This window comes from Pongo pygmaeus, chromosome 16 (assembly GCF_028885625.2).
Source record: "Pongo pygmaeus isolate AG05252 chromosome 16, NHGRI_mPonPyg2-v2.0_pri, whole genome shotgun sequence".
Taxonomy (NCBI): Eukaryota; Metazoa; Chordata; class Mammalia; order Primates; family Hominidae; genus Pongo; species Pongo pygmaeus.
In genome coordinates, this window is record NC_072389.2 from 95,463,446 (window position 1) to 95,485,629 (window position 22,184).

The 22,184-nt window shown below is 50.3% G+C and overlaps 1 protein-coding gene across 1 annotated transcript in view; it reads right to left on the reverse strand.

The window, feature by feature from the left end:
* Positions 1-14,854: 14,854 nt before the first annotated feature.
* AP3S2 (adaptor related protein complex 3 subunit sigma 2) overlaps positions 14,855-22,184 on the reverse strand; it is a 57,509-nt gene continuing 50,179 nt past the window's right edge. Inside the window, exons 5-6 of the mRNA XM_054450397.2 lie at positions 18,896-19,003; positions 14,855-16,930 (exon numbers count right to left, since the gene is read on the reverse strand). Of these exons, the coding sequence (XP_054306372.1) occupies positions 16,802-16,930; positions 18,896-19,003 (237 nt within the window). The 3' untranslated portion in view covers positions 14,855-16,801. The remainder of the gene's footprint in view (positions 16,931-18,895; positions 19,004-22,184) is intronic.

The following is a 22,184-nucleotide window of genomic DNA, read 5'->3' on the forward strand; positions in this document are numbered from 1 at the left end:
CCGCAACCTCTGCCTCCTGGGTTCAAGCGATTCTCTTCCCTCAGCCTTCTGAGTAGCTGGAATTACAGGCATGTGCTACCACGCCCACCTAACTTTGTATTTTTAGTAGAGACAGGGTTTCTTCATGTTGGTCAGGCTGGTCTTGAACTCCCAACCTCAAGTGATCCACTTGCCTTGGACTCCCAAAATGTTGGGATTACAGGTGTGAGCCACTGCGCCCGGCTATAATATAAAAATTTGAATGCCAGGTGAGGTGGCTCACGTCTGTAATCCCAGCACTTTGGGAGGCCGAGGCAGGGGCATCGATTGAGGCCAGGGCAACATAGCAAGACCCCGCCTTTATTTTAAAAACTTTTTTAAACTTGGCTGGGCGCAGTGGCTCATGCCTGCAATCCCAGCACTTTGGGAGGCCGAGTCAGGTGGATCACCTGAGGTCAGGAGGCCTGGCCAACATGGTGAAAATCTGTCTCTACTAAAAATACAAAAATTAGCCGGGCGTGGTGGCAGGCACCGGTTATCCCAGCTACTCAGGAGGCTGAGGCAGGAGAATCACTTGAACCTAGGAGACAGAGGTTACAGTGAGATGAGATCACACCACTGCACTCTAGCCTGGGCGACAAGAGCAAAACTCTGTCTCAAAAAAAATAATAATAAAAATTATAAACTTATATTTTTGGATGAAATGATTTGATGTCTCAGGTTTGCTTTGACCTAATCCAGAAGGGGTGGAGAAGTCAGGAGTGCTCAATACAGCATGATTTAAAATAGGGGAAAATCAGAAATAATTAGATGTTCAGTAATGGAGGATTGGTTAAATAAATTATGGGCTTCTATATGAAAAAAGTACTATGCTACCATTTTAAAAATAATAAATCACAGCCAGGTGCGGTGGCTCACGTCTGTAATCCCAGCACTTTGGGAGGCCGAGGCAGGCGGATCACCTCAGGTTGGGAGTTCGAGACCAGCCTGACCAACATGGAAAAACCCCATCTCTACTAAAAATACAAAAATAGCCGGGCATGGTGGCACATGCCTGCAATCCCAGCTACTCAGGAGGCTGAGGCAGGAGAATCGCTAGAACCCAGGAGGCGGAGGCTGCAGTGAGCCGAGATCGTGCCACTGTGCTACAGCCTGGGCAAAAAGAGCGAAACTCTGTCTCAAAATAATAATAATAATAATAATAAATCATATTTTAGAAGTATTGAAAGAGTGTTTTCTGTTTTGTTTTGCTACTAATTGTGGAGGGGGAAGACCTTTTTAGGTATATGAAATCCGTACTCCACGAATGAAAAGACTGCTACAGTTGACTACATAAAAGTAAAAATCTCTGCATTGCACAACCACCACAAGCAAAGTCAAAAAGAACACTCCACACCAGGGGAAAATTAGCTATATGTTGCTAATTGTTGAGTCTCAGAGATGGGTATATTGAGGGTTCATTATTACTGTTATGTTTTAGTGTGTTTTCAAATTTCCATAACAAAAGGAAAACTTAAATATATACAAACTTCTGTATGGCAAAAGCTAAATATTACTCTGGACAATAATATTTGCAACACATATAAACAACAACAGATTAATATCAATAATGTCCTAAAAAGGTCCTATAAGATGTTTGTAAAAAAAATAAAAACAGGCCAGGCGCAGAGGCTCACGCCTGTAATCCCAGCTCTTTGGGAGGTTGAGGCGGGAGGATCACGAGGTCCGGAGATCAACACCAACCTGGCTAACATGGTGAAACCCCGTCTCTACTAAAAAAAAAAAATAATAATAATACAAAAAATTAGCCGGGCGTGGTGGTGGAAGCCTGTTACTCCCAGCTACTTGGGAGGCTGAGACAGGAGAATGGCATGAACCCAGGAGGCGGAGCTTACAGTGAGCCGAGATCACACCACTGCACTCCAGTCTGGGCAACAGAGTGAGACTCCATCTCAAAATAAACAAACAAACAAACAAACAAACAAACATTAGGGCAGAATAGGACTTGGGAAAATAAAATAAAATGAAAACAACACAACTGAAAACTGGGCAAAGGATTAGATCCGAAACTTCACAGAGGAGGAAATTTTAAAAGCCAACTAACAGGTGAAAAGATGTTTAACCTTAGTCGTACTCAGGAAACACAATTTTAAAACAATGAGATGTCAGTTTTCACTCATGATATTGGCCAAGGTCTAGACCAACGGATAACATCTAGAGTTGGCCAGGGTGTGGAGAACTGCGATCCCCCCCACAGTCCTGGGGCACTTGGGAATCTCTATGAATAAAATGGCAAGCCCTATTCACAATTTAACCACAGCTACCCTTTCATCCAGTGATCCTGTTTTGGGGAATTTATCCTAAACCCAGGGAGTAACGAAACTACTGCTTAAACCATTGATGCAGGAGGAGGCTTATTAGAGCATTCCCTGTTCCAGAAGAAAAATAAGCCAAAATGTCTGTAGAGCACCCTTTAAACAAGTGAATAAAGGTCCACAGGAAACACTGTACACAGTCAGAGTGTGTGTGCTAATTCTGTATGTATCAACTTGGAATGATGTCCATTAGTACATTTTTAAGTTCAAAAGCAAGTTCCAAGTAATGCATTTCATCTCACCCTCTATTACAACAGACCCAGGGATTGTCCCCATTTTATAGAGGAAGCCGATGGCTCAGGCATGAGTAACCACCCCAGGCCAGTGCCCAGCTTGTGTCAGACCTTCTGAGGAAGCCACATCTGTCTGACCCAGCAAAGCTGCAGGGTCCTCTCTCTGGGTGCGTCATTCGGGTGTATTGTCATGAGTGCTGGGATGGAATGGAAATGAACTTGCCAAATTATTAATCCACTCTGCCTCAGTGAGGTTGACTTGAGCCAGGGGTGGGATGAGGGAGGGAGACAGGAGAGAGACTATCCATATTTTCCTTATATGCTTGTTTATTCTTTGAATTGTTAGAACAAACGTGAGATTTTCATAGCAACCACCCACCACTACAAAACCATTAAAATGCTGCTTAAAGGGTGAGGTGCAGTGGCTCATACCTATAATTCCAGCACTTTAGGAGGCAGAGGAGGTTGGATTGCTTGAGGCCAGGAGTTCAAGACCAGCCTGGCCAACATGGCAAAACCCTGTTTCTACTAAAAATACAAAAATCAGCCGGGCGTGGTGATATGCACCTGTAATTCCTGCTTTTTGGGAGGCTGAGGCACAAGAGTTGCTTGAACACAACAGGCAGAAGTTGTAGTGAGCTGAGATCGTGCCATTGCACTCCAGCCCGGGCGATAGAGTAATACTCTGTCTCAAAAAAAAAAAAAAGAAAGAAAAGAAAAGGTGGAAGTGGGAGGGGCAGGCAGGACTCGGAATGATGCCTCCCTGCTCATCCTGCATGGCATCCCTTGCTGCCACCTCCATCTCAGTAACTCAGCCCCACGTGGTGCTCGGAAGAGCCCTCAGGAGAGGGTGCGTGATCTCAGGGTGTGGCAGCTTAGTGGGGGACTTTCCCCAAAGACCCCTTCTCTAGGCTGGAGTCCCTTGGTGAGGACGGGAGTAGCTGTTTCTAAACCTCCCTCTCCCTACAAGCTTAAGCAGCACAGGCTGCCTGCAGGCACTTTGGTCAGCTGTGTGTGTGCGTGGCTCCTACGCACCGAGGATTACTGGTCTACCTGGGCAACAACAGCAGGGATAATAAGCTCCATGGGCGCAGGGTTCCTGCCTGTGCTGTTTTCCACTGTATGCCAGCACTTAGCACAGGACTTGGCACATATAGGGTGAACTAAAGAACCAAAGCAGGGCATGGTGGTGTGCACCTGTCATTCCAGTTTCTCAGGAGGCTGGGGTGGGAGGATCGCTGGAGCCCAGGCCTTTGAAGCCAGCCTGGATAGAATGGTGAGATGACAGAAGCCCCCCACACTGTGACGAGGGAGGGCAAGAAAAGGTGAGTGTCCAAGGGGCACTGTTGAGGAATGAGGTGCATTGCCAGATGGACAGGTGGAGGGAGGGTGTCCGTAGCAGAGGGACCAACATCTGCAAAAGCAGGGGGTCCGGTGCATAGCGAGAGGGAGGCTGGAGTGCTCAGGGACAGTGGAGCCCTGAATGCCGAGCTAGGGAATTGAACTCTATTCCTGGGAATCTTGAATCCCTGATGAAGTTGGAGAAAAGACACTGATGGAATTAGATATGCCTTCTAGAGAGAGCCCCTGGGGACAGTTTGGGGACCAGATTGGAAGGGTGCCAGGTAGGAGGCAGGAAGAGCAGTTGGTGGCGGGTGAGGGGGTGGGGTGTCCTCCAGAGACAGAAGGAGAGCAGTTCAGGGATATTCCGGAGGTGGCTTCAGGAGGCCTGGTGACCAGCAGCGGGGGAGGGAGTCAGGGAAAGTGGGCACCAGGGCCACTGCTGGGGCTGGGGAGGGCAGTGCTAGAGTCAGTACTTCCTGGCACTGAGATTTTTTTTCAATTTCTTATTGCTGTTGTTTTCAAGAACTCAGTTTGGATTTTATTATAAAATTGATTAAAAACATATTTTTTGGAAAAAAAAAAAGACAAAGAGTAGCTTTTACAATGAACTTTCTTGGGAACTTTCTCAGGAAGTGGGAAAGGGCCTGTTGTTGTCCGGGCTATGGAAGGGATGGAAAGGACCTAGAGCCCACAGAGGTCCCTGAGGTGGCAGCAGGGCAGGGCAGAGTGGGGTTGGGGGAGGAATGGACCAGGCAGGTGGGGACGCAAAGTCCTGCATGGCACCCCTCGGCGGGCTCCCTCCCCAGTGCCCCCTGGGTGCCACACCCAAGCACGGATGTGGCTCCCCCAGGAGTCCCCCAGGGCAGGGCAGGGCAGGGACCTTGCAGAGGAATGCTGGGTAGGAGGCAGCTTTGCGGTCAGACAGACTTGGCTTCCTCAGAGGGTCTGACACAAGCTGGGCACTGGCCTGGGGTGGTTACTCAAGCCTGAGCCATCAGCTTCCTCTATAAAATGGGGACAATCCCTGGGGCTGTTGTAAGAATTAAACGAGAAAAATCCTGTACAGCATTTAGCAACGCCCCGCCCTTAAGAAGCCCTTGGAGAGGAGCCCCCCATGAATTGTCTTAGTGAGTCTTTGACCAGGTGGCATGGCTTCCACCTCCAAGCTGTCCCCTCTACGGAGGGGGTTGGGTGGGGGTGGGAGAGGAGACCTCATGCCTTCCGATCTGTCCTGGGCATGAGGTCTCCTCCATCACGGATGTCCCACCCACTCCCACGGGTTCACCACCTCCCTGGACACCATCCCCCATTTTCATCCACGGCCTAAGACGTCCTGCCCAGCCCAGCCCCCTCCACAGAACCAGCTCCTTGTAGTCATCTGAACCGGGCATCCTGGGGGCTCTCAAATATACCTCCAAACCTGACCCTGCCATCCTGCCCCTACACCTTGGCCAAGGGTGCCACCCCCACCAGGCTCTTTGCCTCCCTGTCCCCTATCCAGTTGGCCTCAATTCTGCTCAATTCTGCAGCCACTGCCCTGTGTCCTGCCTTAGGGGAGGACGCGGCAGCGCCTCACTGGCCACTCCAGCCTCCTGGGTGGTCCCCCTGCCCTCACCACAACCTCTGCTCCACTGGCAGCTGGACTGACCTTTTGGAGATGTCACTGTCTCCCTCTCTCTCCCCTAAATTGTTGAAAATCCTTCAGGACTCCACCAATGCCAAGGTCAAACTCCATGCAAAGCATCACACTGCCTACTCTCCCACCATCAATGCATCAGCCTTTCCCTGGACCTGCAGCGGCCCCCTTGCCTCTCTCCCCTGGGAGGGGGACTGGTGGCAGGCTCCCCCACATGGAGTCTGCTCCCTTCTGAGTGTGCCCGGCACCAGCATAAGGCAGACTGCCAGTAAAAGAGGGCTGAGGACGGGCTGGTGGGGCTCAGGTGTTCTGTCACCTGAGCGGTCCCTCAGGTGGCTGCATTCTTGGAATTTCTCTTCTTCCGAGCCCTCAGGAGGCCTTAGCGGTTCCACCCACCCAACTTGGCCCGTATTGCCCCAGGGCACCTGGAGAAAGGACCCGGACTGTCTTGGGAAGAGGCCCACCTGCATTTGGCCTCCCTAGCCCTCAGATCTGCATGAAACGTGGCTCCCAGGACTGGCTGCCTACAGGGGAAGCGGGGCCACAGGCTGAGTGCTCACTGAAACTCACTCCAGGCTTCTGGGGGCTGAGGCCTGCACACAGCTGGAGGTTTCAGGGAAGGGTTAGGCCAGACCCGTTAGGCCAGACCCCCAGACCAACGCTGGTACCTTTGAAGGGGGCAGAGCGTGGCAGTTAAGGATCAGGCTTCATATCTTGGCTGTGACACTTACTAGCTGAGTGGCCCTGGGTAAGTCACTTCTCTGTGCCTCAGTTTCCCCACCAGCAGATGGTAACGATGCTTTGCCTCTCAGGGTGGTAGTGAGGAGTGAGCGAATGCATGAGAAACGTGCCAGGCAGCAGGGCTCCGTGCATCCTGGCCATCTTATACCATCATTCCAGGCAGTCCCGGGCCTCATAGCCTCTGGCTCCATGTGCCCTCCTTCAGCTGCAGTCCCAGGCCTCCTGCTCCCCATGGGGGTGGCCCAAGACCCTAGGGCTCAATGATGTAATGACAAAAGTGTTTAGCAACCGGCAGAGAGTGGGCGCAGGGTACAGGGCGTTGGCCCTGACTTTAGCATTTACCAATTTCCATGGTGTAAATAAATAACCCTGCCCTGTCCAATTTCAAGCTGCTGTGGATGTGGAGCTGGGAACAGATGCCCAGTGGCATACCAGGGTGTGATGTCTCCACCGCACAGATACAAGAGGTGTGGATAACCTCAAAAGCAGAAATGATAGTCAAACGTGTTAACATAATCAGGAAGTGGTAAGTGTGGCATATTACCTTTGCTCTTTTGACATACTTTGTGAGCATATGTAATTTAATTTTTAATGATGGCTATGCTTGACAACTGACCCGTGACATTACTGAAATGTGGACAGCTGGCTCTCCCAAGCAAGTCCAAGCTGGCCCCAGCCCCCTGCGGTGCTGTTCTGTGCCATCTCGCCCAGGGCACCAGGACCTGCTCTGAAACCTCTGTGGGGCCTGGCATCAGCCCGCCTTGTCCTCATCCCAGGTGTCACTCTTTGGAACACCATGTTTAAGCAGGGGCCGTCTCTGGGTTTCTCTGTGTAGCCCGTGTTCAATCCTAGGGACCCTCACTCCTGGCCTCTTGTCTGCTAGTCACCTTCCACCCAAGGTTAAAAAGCACAGGGTTTCTAGCCAGGTGTGGTGGCGTGTGCCTATAGTCCCAGCTACTCAGGAAGCTGAGGCAGGAGAATTGCTTGAACCCGGGAGGCAGAGGTTGCAGTGAGCCAAGATCATGCCACTGCACCCCAGCCTGGGCGACAGAGCGAGACTCTGTCTAAAAAAAAAAAAGCACAGCGTTTGGATTTAGGCACACCTGGCTCCCATTCTGGACCTGACCTTTAACAGCTGTGTGACCATCAGCAAGTAAGTTAATCCCAAAGAGCCTCATTTGTCTCATCTGTATAATAGGGATAATTCACTGACAGGTCATCTCAAAAAAGTTTCCTTGAGTCCCTTGGTCGTCCCTCCCTCCCACCGGTCTCCCCAACTCCATTCCCAGGCAGCCACTCTTCTGCTTTCTGTCACTATAGATTGGTTTGCATTTTGCAGAATTTTTTTTTTTTTTGAGACAGAGTCTTGCTCTGTTGCCCAGGCTGGAGTGCAGTGGCACGATCTCAGCTCACTGCAACCTCCACCTCCCAGGTTCAAGCGATTCTCTTGCCTCAGCCTCCCAAGTAGCCGGGGTTACAGGCATGCGCCATCACACCTGGCTAATTTTTTTTTGTATTTTTAGTAGAGATGGGGTTTCACCATGTTGGTCAGGCTGGTCTTGAACTCCTGACCTCGTGATCTGCCCATGTTGGCCTCCCAAAGTGCTGGGATTACAGGTGTGAGCCACCATGCCAGGTGGACTTTTGGTTTTGTCTGCAGCCTGGCTAGCTTGAGTCTAGGCTTTCTGCCTTCCCTTTGAGCCTGTGAGAGCTTCCCCACAGCCCTTCAGCGAGTGCCTTTCTGGGTCGGTTCTCTTTGCACTGGGAATGCTGACTGGTGCAAGGGAGCCACTGTGTTCCCATTTCCCAGATGAGGAAACACAACAGAGAGAGGTTAGGTGTATTGCCCAAGGTCACACAGTTGGAAGTGGCGGAGCCAGGATTCAAACCAAGTTCACGTCTCCTTCAGGGCTTTAGGACTATGTATCATAGTAAAGTGCCCTCTCACGCACCATTCCAACCACCTGGAAGTGGGCAGATAAGGGACTGGCTCAGGGTCACACAGTGAGACAGGAAGTCGGTCCTGTGCCCCCACCACACAGTGCTTCCTGCCCTCAAGGCTGAGTACGGCGTGGAGCTTCACGCATGTTGAGAGGGAAATGGAAGGAGTTGAATGCATTCATTGATTCGTTGAGCAATCTCGTACTTACTGACAGCTGAATATGGGTTAGGCACTGTCCCAGGAACCAGCAAGGCAGCAGCAAAACAACAGTGAAAAAGACAGAGTCGACATGGCACACACTGTCATATCGGGTGACAAGCGTCATGGAGGACAAAGTGGGGTGAGGGAATGGGGAGTGAGGGGAGAAGTGGCTGCTTCAGCCAGGTGGGACCGGGAAGTCCTCTGCAGGTGAAGGCTGAGAGAAGCGAGGAGCGAGGGGGACCTGAAGACAGAGGCAGAGGGGATGGCAAGGCAAAGGCCCCGCATGGGAATGAGCCCGGCAGGTTTGAGAAGCATAAAGGCCAGTGTGGCTGGAAGGAGGGAGCCAGGCAGGGGTGCAAGATGAGGACGTGGGGTGGGTGGGGGCAGCTAAGCACAGCCTTGGGTTTCTTTGAGGCTGGTGGGAAGCTTTTGGGAGGCTTTAAAGGCTGCAGGGCAGTGGGGATCTGATGAATGCATGAGGTGGTTCACTCTGGCGGAGCGATGACACGAACCACAAGGAGACAGAGGGGGAGGCAGAGACACTGCTGAGGGGCCTGAGGGGTTGTGGTGGTGTCCGGGCAGGGGCACTGGGGTGGAGGATACAGTGGTGACAAGTGGGCTCCAGGATCACTAACCATCGTGCAGGACCTGGCGCTGGTGGGCAGCGAGTTCCCAGGGAGGGGAGCTCGTGTCAGGGATGAGAAGACAGGGGCTGGGGATGCCGGGGACTGTGGGCCCAGAGCAAAGGGGAGCTGTGACACCCAGAGAAAGGGCCCAGCCTGTGGCCTCTCCAGGGCAGGGGAGCCCAGGGCAGCTGGGCAGGGCTGGGCTGGGGCTGAGCCAGTTGGGCTGACAAGAAGGCTTGGGCGGGACCTGAAAAGGAGGACTTGCTTCAGGGTGTCAACCTGTACCAGGCTCAGGCTGCAAGGCCAGGTAGTGTCACCGTAACCCTCACCTGGTTGACACAGGGTTTGGACCCAGGGATTTCCTTCCAACCCTGTAATATCATCATGTACTTTAAACAGCTACTGGGCTGTTTGACAGTTTCTAGGGCTGAGGCAGGGCCCAAATGGTGGAGACTTCTCCGGCAGCTAGAGGCCGGGAACTCAGAAGACTCTTCCCAGCAGCTAGAGGCCGGGAACTCAGAAGGGGAATCTCAGCAGAAAACACCCCCAAGGAGCTGAGTCCTGCGGGAGCTCCCTCTGCGTGAACTGACGGTGTTGTGGGAGCAGGTCCAGCCACACAAAGGAAGTTCTGGTAGAGCTGGCTTGGCAGTTGACAGTTCAAATCCTGGCTTGCCTCGGTGCTGCTGGCTTCGGTCCACAGCTCCCTCTAGCCAGCACACCCAGCTGGGAGTGGCTGGACAGGGGTCAGGGAAAGGGCGTTCATGTCAAGTGCCCCGGACCAAGAGGCTGGAGAAAACCTTCAGTTCCAGGCTGCCTAGGGCGAAGGTGGTGATCTTTGGCAGCCCAAAGTGTCGTGGGTTTGGGGCTGTCCTTTGGCCTCCAGTTTCAGTGCCAGCCTAGGAGTGTCCAGAGAGATGAAGTATGAGATGACTTGTCCCTCCCACCACAGTGCCCAAGTGGGAGGAGGCACGCTGACCCACGCAGCCACACACACAACCCACAGGCCTCATCTCTGCCTCTCCCAGGTAAGCAAAGCAGACTGCAGCAGCCCTCAGATGTGGCTGTTGCCTCAGAAGGAATGTTGCCTCGGAAGGAAGAGGAAGGGATCCTGGTGGAAGGAAGAGGAAGGGATCCTGGCAGCAGAGCCCACATGTGACACCAGTAACCCCCAACCCCTAAATCAGCTACCTCCATCCTGATTGGTCAATGCCTGAGCCATGCTGGTTGGTAAATATTTTGAGCATCACCTCATTCTGCGGGACCAGTGGACTCATTTGTGAAAACTACCTGGAACTCTATCAATTTTAGCTTTGCCTTTCTTTCACGGTGTGCAAGGGGCATTCATTTGCAGCAATGCAGAAGGCAACCTCCAGCTTGTCTCTCCTGAAATTGCAGCCTGGTCCTTGGAGGCTGGGGGAGGGGACACCCCTGTTTCCAAGTGCTCCCTGGAGGCCAGGCTGTCAGAGCTGTACTAAAATGTACGGTTTGCTCTTGAGAAGGCTCAAAGATCCCACTTCTCATGGGAAGCGTGGAGTCCCTGCAGGGGCCCCAACTCTCATCCAGGCCTGCGAGGTCAGAGGCCCTCTCACTGGTCCCCCAGATTCGAGCTTCTGCTGTGCTTGCTGGGACTGCTAGATGTCCCTCCTGACTCCAGGGAAAGGAAGTTCCGGGCTCCTCTCCCCTCTGCCCCCCATACCGTGGGTCCTGCCAGTTGCTAGTTGTTCTTCTATGTCTTCAGACCCTCCCCATCTTAAGATTCACTTTCTGCAGACCTCACCACCTCCTCAACCATTTTATCTAGCTGTGCCTCTGGATACGGGTGTGGGACCCCACTGACAGGCCAGGCCAGGACCACTGTGCGTCACCATCCCCATGCAGCGCCCTCCTTTAAGGCCCACTTTGGTTTCTGCTGCCCTCATTTCCTCTTGCCCTTCTGCCAGGACCTGAGCTCTTTCTCCTTCCCAGCATCCTTGAACTTATTCCATCTACCTCCTCAACTCCCATTCCCTCTGCAAGTCTCAGTGATAAGAGTAGCCAATGTTGACTGAGTCCTTCATTATCTGCATCAACGATCTCAGTGAATCCACACAGTAACCTACAAGGCAGGAATCATTACCCTCTTTTTCAGATGAGGAAACTGATCTTCTGAAGGTCCAGACTGCACATTGCAGAGCTGGACTGTGACCCACGCTAAGTTTGGACCTGCCCCACCACGAGGCTAGAGCCATCTCTTCACAGTTCTCACTCGGGGGGCTGGGCTGGGGCCAATGGAAGCCTGAGAGAGGCCATCTCTTCCTGGTCCCCCTCCCCACTGAAAGTGCTTCCTTGACTTGAAGTCGCCCACGGTCCAGAGGTTCCTCTCTCCCCTGCCCACAGGCTCAGTCCTCAACCCTCTTGTCCCCCGGTCACAGCGCTCGCCCCCACACCTCCAATCATCATCTCTGGGTGGACACTCATTTCCTCTTCTGCCCACTCAGTTTCCCAGCTGGCTGGTGGACATCTGCCCCCAGAGATGCTTGGACAACCCCAACTGAATGCGTTCCACATCCAAACTCCTGATTGCCACCCTCCCAAACCCCCTCCCTCTCTCGAGAGCCCCATCCTTGTGCCTCCTCGTTACATGGGCTCCACCTGCCAACACCAGCTCTGCCATTCTCCTCTCCCTCAGCCTCCACGAGCCATCATCGGGTCCTTCCCACTTCCTGCTTCCAATACCACTACCCTGGTTCTCCTTCCCAAGTGCTGAGCACAGGGCCCTGGAGAGCACATGCTGAGACTGTTACAATGAACCGCCATTTGCCTCAACCGTTCACTCATCCAACAGTCATTTATTGAACGCCATGGACCAGGCACCGTGCCCAGCAGCTGGGATGCAGCACTGAACACGAGACAAGCCCCTGCCCTGGAGGGGCTTACATCCCGGCAGGGTAAACAGCCAGTAACTTCAGAAACCAAATATCCAGTACGTCAGAGTGCCATGGGAAAGGTACGCTGAGCAAAGGCAGGCAGTGCCAGGGTTGGGGTGCCACTGTACAGGGCGATGGGGAGGCCCTCCTCCCTGGAGAGGGCGGCATGATCCTAGTGGGCCGAGGTCAACTGCCAGGGTCAAATGGAACACAACTCACTCTCAGGAAGACATCCCTAATACAAATCCAGGGACTTTGTTTCTTAACCTTAAAATTGGAAACACTTCTTGTTACCAGGGATGGGGAGTGGGGCTCAGCGTTTGGGGAAATAGTGCGAGTCTTTTGCTGAACAGACTTTTGTTTTCTTAAGTTTTGAACTACATGAATGTATTTCATTTTTGAAAGGAAAATTGAAATGGGAAAAAATTTTAAGTCTTTTGGAAAGAATTAATCATTTTCATGGAACTACTTCCCTACAGGGGGCCTGTTTTCATATCTGCCAACTTCCACTGAAACACTGCAGATGGAGAACCCTCCAGTGCTCCCGAGAAGGGAGACAGTCTTAACCCAGAGGACAGCATCCACCAGCCTGCAAGCACCGACCCCGTGCTGGTGTGTGGGTGCAGCGCACACTGGGCTAACCATCACCACAGTGAGACTGGCACACTCTGGGGTAGGGTAGACTCAGGAAGGTGAAAATCAGGATGTCTGCCAGGAGCTGACAAATCCCTCTGGGACTCTCATACTTCAGAGGCTCTCCAGTTTGGCTATTGCTAAACTTGGACTAGCCCCTACTACCAGTCTTAATACCCACGTACCAATCATTGCTGCATCCTATTTGGAAAGCAATGGATAGACAGCCACGCTGAAAGCCCTTACTAAAGACTGGTCCACAAGATCAGATTTAGCTGCCCCTGCTTTGAGCCTTGCTCCCCTGGTGTCTTTTCTGGTGAAGCTGGGCCCAGAGAGGGTTTTACTAAGTGGGCTCCATGGTAGTGGAAGTGGTGGGGACAGAAGCCTGGCTCTATATGTGGCAGAGGCCTGAATAAACAGGGATTTGAGAGGGCTCAAGATATCCTGACTTAATCCTCAATGTGGCAGGCACAGGGCCATGGCCAGGCCTAGAGGAAGGTGGGCTGTTTGGGGTATGGCCCAGCAGGGCATGATGTGATCAGGTAGGGGGTAGGGAAATGGGTTACTGTCCTCTAAATATTCCATATATCACAAAGTTACTGACTGCGGTCTCCACAAATTCAGGCTGCCAGTCCGATGCACTACATCCCAACAATCTGAGCACTCTGTCAAAGATGCTCACAGAGGCAACAGGAGCAGACAGAGCCTTGTTTCTCTCTTAATCTTCAGAGCCTAGAACTGAGCTTGGCCCTCACCAGGCACTTAGAAATTGCATAATGAAAGAATTTCAGATTTTTATTAGTGGCAGTGAGCACTGAAAACTCAGTATTTGGCCAGGTCCAGTGGCTCACACCTGTAATCCCAACATGTTTGGGAGGCCAAGTGGGAGGATGGCTTGAGGTAAGGAGTTAGAGACCAGCCTGTGCAACATAGTGAGACCTTATTCTACTAAAAAAATAAAATTAGCCAGGAGTGGTGGTTGCGTGCCTGTGGTTCCAGCTACTTAGGAGGCTGAGGTGAGAGGATCACTTGACCCCGGGGCTTCGAGGCTGCAGTGGGCCATGATCACACCACTGCACTCCAGCCTGAGCCACAGGGTGAGACCCCCAACTCACAAAAAAGAGGAAAGCCTAGTATTCCATACGACCTTAACCTATTTTTTTTTTTTTTTTTTTTTTTTTTTGAGACGGAGTCTTGTTCTGTCGCCCAGGCTGGAGTGTAGTGGTGTGATCTCGGCTCACTGCAAGCTCCGCCTCCCGGGTTCACGCCATTCTCCTGCCTCAGCCTCCTGAGTAGCTGGGACTACAGGTGTCCACCACCACGGCTGGCTAATTTTTTGTATTTTTAGTAGCGACAGGGTTTACTATGTTAGCCAGGATGGTCTCGATCTCCTGACCTCGTGATCCGCCTGCCTTGGCCTCCCAAAGTGCTGGGATTACAGGCGTGAGCCACCGCACCTGGCCAACCTTAACCTATTTTTTAAAAAAGATGTCTATGGCTTTGCTGATAGCAGGCTGGAAAGCTAGCTGAATTTGCAGGCAACCTCAAGTAGTTAATGAAAAATTATTGTGGCTTGTCCAAAGGGATTGAGTTTTCCAAATAAAAAAGTGGGCTTCAGTTTTATGCCATTGTAAGAGGCCGTGTGAGGGATGTTTGGATGCCCACTTTGAATCTGTAGGACCACTCAATGATTTTTTAAAACCATTGGTTTCTGGCAAGCAAAACATTCAAAATCTAGGCTATCCCAGGAAATCTAGCACAAGGGCTGTCCTGCAGTAATGCATTAAACCACGTAACAAACAAACTCAAGAAGAGGGATGTGGCTCTGGATTTGTGACCCTCAACATAACATGTACCACCTTGGGCTTCCGCTTCAACATCAGTTAAATGGAGGGACACAGACGACTCTCTGGCGCTTATACTCTATGACATGATCACTGGCCACCTTAGAAAATCAAGCCTATTTAGACAATGGTTTGTGAGAAGTCAGACTCTCTGAGGCTCAGTTTCCTTATCTATATAAAAAAAGATGATAACATTGGGAGAAGCCATCTTCAGCAGTGAGGAAAGAAAAGGACAGTGAAGTTAAGTGAGCAGTCTCAGATCTCAGCCCTGTGTAATCTAAGGGAAGGTTACTGGAGCTGGGTCTGCTTTCCTAATCTGCAAAACAGGGATAAGAATGCTGCTGTAAGGACTGTAGAATGATCTTGCTCATGCCGACTTACAGAAGGTACAAAATAAACACTGATCTCCTTTATTCTGATCTCATATTCAGCAAATATGAGAGAAATGTGAACGTACTGAAATGTCTGCCAGAAAAAAGAAAATCCAACCCTTCAAAAGAATGACTTCAGGGGTTTTGACATCTATTCACTTACACTTCCCTCTTCCACAGTAAGCGGCCCACCTTCTGACCCACACTGCCCATCTCTGTGCTTATCATGGAGCTTTCAAGAGTGAGGATTAGAGGCTGTACGGAGCAGTGGGCACAAACCACAGGGAGCGCTGTTCAAAAATGGAAAACGAGCTGGCCCCAACACCGGGTGCTGCTGGGCACCCTCTCAGACCTGCCCTGCAACAGCATCAGGAGGCTGAGGGTCCCCAGCCAGAAGGCCCGAGAGGGGCCCAGGCTGGAAACTTTACCGCGAAGCAGCCCTCATCTTAAGGTGGCTCAACACCATGCCTGAGATCTAGCCCATGCGACAGTATGGAAGCAGGAGGCCCTACTCCACCACAGAAAGAACATTTATGGGTGCCTAAGCTCTGGGAGAATGGCACCTGAGGGAACAGGGCGTGCCCACAAGCAGAGCTCGGAGAGGGAGAAGAGGCAGCCCTGCTCCTGGTCGCAGCCAGTGTGCGTCATGTCCAGGCCCCACAAGGGTGACCCTGGCTCAGGTTCTCATGCTCCAGAAGCTGGCCCAGGTGGCAGTGGGTTCCCTATGGAGGCAGCTCATCATTCACAACACAGCAACAAACCTTCTGCTCTCATGAGGAGAATGTATTTTAAACTTGGGAAGAGTCATAATTCTGGGATGTTTCACATGTTGTCAGCTTTAACCTTCTACAGACACAGGGCCTCTCCTCTGTAAGGAGGGACCTCTGGCATGTGTGGGTGTGTGGTGGGTCCCTCTCTCTATTAGCAGAAATGTGTTGGGCATGAGCCAGGTTTATGATTTGGATTGTGTCCTGCACATAACACCTGTGAGAATACAACTGAGACTAGGACAGTGCGGGAACCATATTCTTCATGAGGCGGTAACCAAAAGGCTTGGCTATACAAAAGGATCCTGGTGGCCGGGCACGGTGGCTCACACCTGTAATGCCAGCACTTTGGGAGGCCAAGGCAGGTGGATCACTTGAGGTCCAGGAGTTCGAGACCAGCCTGGCCAACATGGTGAAACCCTGTCTCTACTAAACATACAACAATTAGCTGGGCATGGTGGTGGGCGCCTGTAATCCCAGCTACTGGGGAGGCTGAGACAGGAGAATTGCTTGAACCCGGGAAGCAGAGGTTGCAGTGAGCCGAGACTGCACCACTGCACTCCAGCCTGGGCGACAGAGCAAGACGCCATCTCAAAAAAAACAAAAAAACACACAAAAACACAAAAGGATTCTGGGTGTAACAATCTCAGTAGAGCCAGCGGGTGATTCTGGTTCTCCTAAAATTCTGCCCTTACTTGCCACTCACCACACCCCCAAATCTGAAGGGCCAGCTCTTTTCTACCTATGACATCTCACCAGCAAGTAAAGGGCACAGGACCTCAGAAGTCTGTGGTGCTAAGGATGAAGACTCTAGTCAGAGAAGGTGCTCAGCCCTAGTGAGGAGGTTCTGGGAAGCAGGTGGGCCTGCTCAATGCAGTCCCTAACCCTTGGGAGCATCCATGTGAGAGGTAAGGGTGCGAGTGACTTGGGCATGCTGACTCCCTGCTGAGGAAGGCAGGGCCCCTCACATCCGCAGTGGCCGTGTGCATCAGGGAACGGCATGGCTGCACATGTGAGAAATGGGTGCACCCGAGCAGTGTCAATAGGAATCCCTTCCCTATTCCATGCCAAACAGTCTTCCCCAGACACAAAGGTTCCGGGTCCTGAGGCTTGACTCTTCTAAGGCTCAAAATGCGTTCTGTTTCCAGACGTGCTTGTTCTTTGCTTGTCTTAAGGACTCTATTTCAGCCCAATCCTTGACCCTCAGACAAACTGGGACAGGTTGGGAACTTTGATGTTGAGATCGCCAATGTTGATGTTCCGAGGAATCTCTGGCAGGTTGATGTTTTTCACAGCAGACACAGCCCGCGCGGGGGCTGCTGAAAGGCCACCCTGAGAAGAAATGAGAGGCGAGTATGAGACAAATTCTCAGTGTTATCTGCTTAATGCTAAAAAAAAAAAAAAAGCAAAAACAAAAACAAACAAGCAGGATGGGCACGGTGGCTCACGCCTGTAATCCCAGCACTTTGGGAGGCCGAGGTGGGTGGATCACCTGAGGTCAGGAGTTCGAGACCCGACTGGCCAACATGGTGAAACCCCGTCTCTACCAAAAATACAAAAATTGGCCAGGTGTGGTGGCGGGCCCCTGTAGTCCCAGCTACTAGGGAGGCTGAGGCAGGAAAATTGCTTGAACCCGGGAGGCGGAGGTTGCAGTGAGCTGAGATTGCGCCACTGCACTCCAACCTGGGCAACAGAGTGAGACTCTGTCTCAAACAAACAAACAAACAAAATAACAGGTGAGGGATGCCTAGAAAAATTCCAAACTGAGCACACACAATTGAAGTTTTAACTTTCCCCCCTTATTCCTCAAAAGTAGCCAACAAAACAATCTTGAGGTTAGATGGGGTTTGGCACAGGGATCCAAAGCCTGCAGTCCTACTAGACTACCAGCTCCTCAGAGGCGGGGTGTGGCCTATACAGTTTCACAGCCCCAGCATCTCACAGTGCCTGGCACATGGTGGGTACCCAATAAATGCTGAAATAATCTAAGGTGATTTGTCAGGGGCACTTTTCTGGTTACAAAACAAAACAAAACCCTTTCCTCAAGAGACTAAAGACTCTTACTGAAACGTGCAACGTCACAGGGAAGTTCTTAAAAGGAAAAGGACAGTCACAGCTCTAGGGCAACTGCTTGCCAACTAATAATGTGAGATGAAAAGAGCTGGCTTTGGAAGTGTCATGTGGCAACAAGCTGGGAGAGGGTGGGGGTATCACAGATAAAGAAGGGCTGGTGACAAAACGCAAAGAGTATGCACATCTACAGTGAACCCCCACCTGGCAGGCTCACCCCCATGTGGAGAGAACAGCAAAAGTGGATGAAAACTCCCTCACAATCATTTTTCCCCTATTGCCTTCTTTCCGGATACCAACTCCGATTCTGCCCTCACCCAGCAAGTCTCCATTTCTTCTCATTTCCAACCCTCTTGCCTCTGACTCACTTACTATTCCTGGAATCTTCCCAGCCTACATTTCTAAAAGAACTATAGCTGCCACAATAGCTGTGGTCTGGAAAAGCTTCTTCCGCAGGACTGCCAGTCCTCACAGAAAGAAGAATTCCTGGTTTCGCAAGATCAAGTTCCATTATACAAGGCAAAGAAGCTCTTTAAGACACTCAGATAATTAAAGAGGTAATTTGTTCTGCTATTTCTGCATGTGAAAGTATACGTCTGTAACCTCTGTGCTCTGGTAAGGCTGAGGAAGGGGACGGAGAGACCTCAGATGGATAGGACAGAATTTATGTGAACATTTGTATCAAGCCCAGCACCATGTGGGGGTGGACTGGGGTGTGTTATTTTCAAGCCTAGCCCAAACTCTACTGTAGTTTTTTATAAGGCTAACTGGAAATAAGGAAATTGGCAACTCTGAGGTCTGAAAGACACCACAAGAAATGGCTGCTGGGAGATCAGACTCTTAGAGCACACAAACTAGGAAACCACACTGGACTAGGGAAGAGGGTTCTGGGTCCCTCCAGGGAATGAGTGGCTTTCAAAGGAGGAATTACAAACCACAAACATGGGCCATAACCCCCAAGCCAGAAGCTGTCTGCCTTCCTCTGCCATCTGGCTTTTCTATTTGCTCTTCTACCCTGAAAATCTGAGATTTCAAACCTTGTTACCTGTTTAATTTTCAGGGCTGGTTGACCTTCAAATCCATGAGTTTCAATGGACTCAAGGAAGAAAGAAGATGAGTATCATTTCCTGAGGTTTCACAGCAACACAAACCAACACATGTACACACTCCTGCCTCTGCCCAGGTTTTCTCTACCCAGCCAGGGCTAGAGCACAGCTGCTTACTCACCTCGGATTTCTCCAGCCTGTTTTGAGCTTCAATCTGAGCCACGATTTCATTCATGTTTGTTTCCAACACCATCCCACCCATCACCACCTCCTGGAGGATGTAGTGCACCTAAAGGGGAAGCAAAAATCAGAAGAGTCAGAATACTCTGTGGTGGTCAGAGTGTAACCCACGAGGTTTCCTTTTCCTGCAGTAGCAGTGGTCAGATATGACATGTCCTGACTCACAACTCAGACACTCAAGCCCCCTTGCCCAGTGACACAACGAGGGGTCTCTCCCAGGTCTTGGCACTTAGCAACACGAGTCTCTCCCCTCAGCAGCGAGGTGGTAGCTATGAGCACAGGCTTCAAAGTCTGACAGCTCTTGTTTAAACTCTGGCTCTGCTACTTGCTAGCTGGGTGGCCCTGGGCAAATTACCTTTAAAGTGCTTCAGCTTCCTTCCAGGATTGCAGTGAGGGCTGGATGAGATAAATGTGTGTAAAGCACCAAGCCTGGTGCCCAGGACACACTGGGTTCTAAGTAAGTAATGGTGGCTTTCATTATTAATATTACTATCATCAACACTGACTGTCATTAAGTAGGTCCAGCTATGACAGAATAATCCCTATCCAAGCAACTGAAATGAATGTCTTCCACCTTCTATAAGGCAGATCCTCCAGCCTGTGCTCCACTGAAGGGACGTGATCAGAGCAAGACAGAGCCCAATTCCCTTACCTCTCCTCACCTCATTTCTTACTGCTTAGATTAGAAAGCAGATTCAGCATAAACACCTTTCTAAGCATAAGGCTCACATTCGGGCTTAGGTTCCATCTAGCCAGCAGTCATCTAAACAAAGCTGAATCTCAGTGTACCTAACTGCTGTGATGGGACGGAGGTGACTCAACTACTGTACCCCTTCGTGGTAGGAAAGCTGTCACAGAAAGCCCTGGGTGGGTCAAAGCAGAGATGCCCACTGTGGTTCATAAGGAATGGTACTCCATATTTCAAACCAAATCCCATCAAATGGCCCTCAAGGTGCTTTCGGTCAAGTTGGGAAGATAGCAAGTACAACCTTCTACTGTTAACTAAGTGCCAAATGATTCGGTTAGTCCTGGGGAAGTCAGAGAAGAAAGGGAACAGTGGCTAGAGAGATCAGAGAGCTTCACAGAGACAGTGGGAGGATGGAAGTTGGGCTCTGACATTAGAGAGGCAGGGGAAAGAATTTCAGGTAGATGTTGGAAGGAGCAATTCAGCTGGTGTATGGGCAGGTATGGGGAGCTCCTGGGTCTGGCTGGGATGGCAACTTTATTTATGCAGGAGAGAGGCTAAGACAAGGCTGAGAAGGTAATTTGGGTCTGGAGCAGGGCTTCTCAGCCTGGGTACTAGTGACATCTGGGGCCAGATAATCCTCTGCTGTGGGGCTGTCCTGTCACTGTGGCCTGTTCTCTAGCATCCCTGGTCTCTACTCCTCCAGCTTGACAATCAGAAATGTCTCCAGAATTGTCATATGTGTTCCAGGGGGCACACTCACCCCAGCTGAGAACCACTGGTCCAGAGCCTAGAGTCAACCACCAGTTTACTCTGTCAGCAATGCAGAGTCAAGAAGAAAGATGTGTCTGCATATCTGGGCACTGTGCACTTCTGACATCTGAAGTTCTCTGGCATTGGCTCCCTGTATTTTGCCCTCAGTAAGTGCAGGGAACTTCTGATCTTGAGGACAGAGTATAATAAATCAAATGTATTCCCTTGCATGTGTGCCCACATTGAGCCTTATTAACCACTGTTCTGTCTACACACACACACTCACGAGGTGTTCTTACATTTTATACAATATGAATTATTCATTAGCTATATGCAAATGAAGATTTAATGGTAAAAGTCTCATATTTAGATAATTTACAAAATGTTAAACAAGACTGGTTTTAAAATTATTCCCTGGGGGAATTCCACTGTTTATACTTCCCCATCAAGAAATAGGCCTCTGCAAACAGTATGGTGGTTCCTCAAAAAGATTAAAAACAGAATTACCATATGGCCCAGCAATTCCACTTTTGGGTATACACTCAAAAGAATTGAAAGTAAAGACTTGAAGAGAATGTGTACACCCATGTTCATAGCAGTATTATTCACAACAGCCAAAAGGTGGAAGCAGCCCAAGTGTCCATGAACAGACGACTGGATCAACAAAATGTGCCACAGAAATACAACAGAATATTATTCAGCCTTAAAAAGGAAAGGAATTCTTCTTTTTTTCATCTGAATTGAGATGCTGTAAAAGGGAAGGGAATTCTGAGACACAGTGTAACACGGATGAAACTTGAAGATACTATAAGTGAAACAACCCACACACAAAAGGATGAGGACTGTGTGATTCCACTCCTGTGAGGTACCCAGAGTAGTCAAATTCAGAGACAGAAACTGGAATGGGGGCTGCCATGAGGCAGAAGGAAGAGGGCAGTGGTGGCTGTTGTTTAATGTGTACAGAGGTGCTGTTTTGCAAGATGAAGAGCTCTGGAGATGGATGGTGGTGGCGACTGCACAACAGTGTGGATATACTTAATGCCACAGAACTGTAAGCTTAAAAATGGTGAAGACAGGAAACTTTATGTTACATATTTTACCACAATTTAATAAAAAAGGAGAGAAATAGTCCTCTATACCTGCACTGTCAGTATTTATTCCTTTTGTTTAGCCAATCCCTGTGTGGGTAGAAAGTAGTAGTTGTTGAGTATCTATTATGAACCAAGTACTTTATGTAACTTACCTTAATTTTACAACACTCATCTAAAGTAGGTAATATAACCTTCACTTTATTATTATTATTACTATTATTATTTGAGGCCGAGTCTCGCTCTGTCACCCAGGCTGGAGTACAGTGGTGTGAACTTGGCTCACTGCAACCTCCGCCTCCTGGGTTCAAGCGATTCTCCCAACTCAGCCTCCTGAGTAGCTGGGATTATAGGCACCCGCCACCATGCCCAGCTAATTTTTATATTTTTAGTAGAGTCGGGGTTTCCTCATGTTGGCCAGGCTGGTCTGGAACTCCTGACCTCAGATGATCCCCCTGCCTTGGCCTCCCAAAGTGCTGAGATTACAGGCATGAGCCACCATGCCTGGCCTGCCTTCACTTTATATATGAAGAAATTGATACATTTGATATATGAGGAAAAGGCAATAAAATGATCCCAATGTCATGTATATTAGTAGCAGAATGGTGTTGATTCCAGAGCTCATGTTCTACCCTTTATATCATACTTCCTCAGAATCCCAAACTGTGTCTTCCACTCTATTCATCCCTGACCCCTAGTCCACA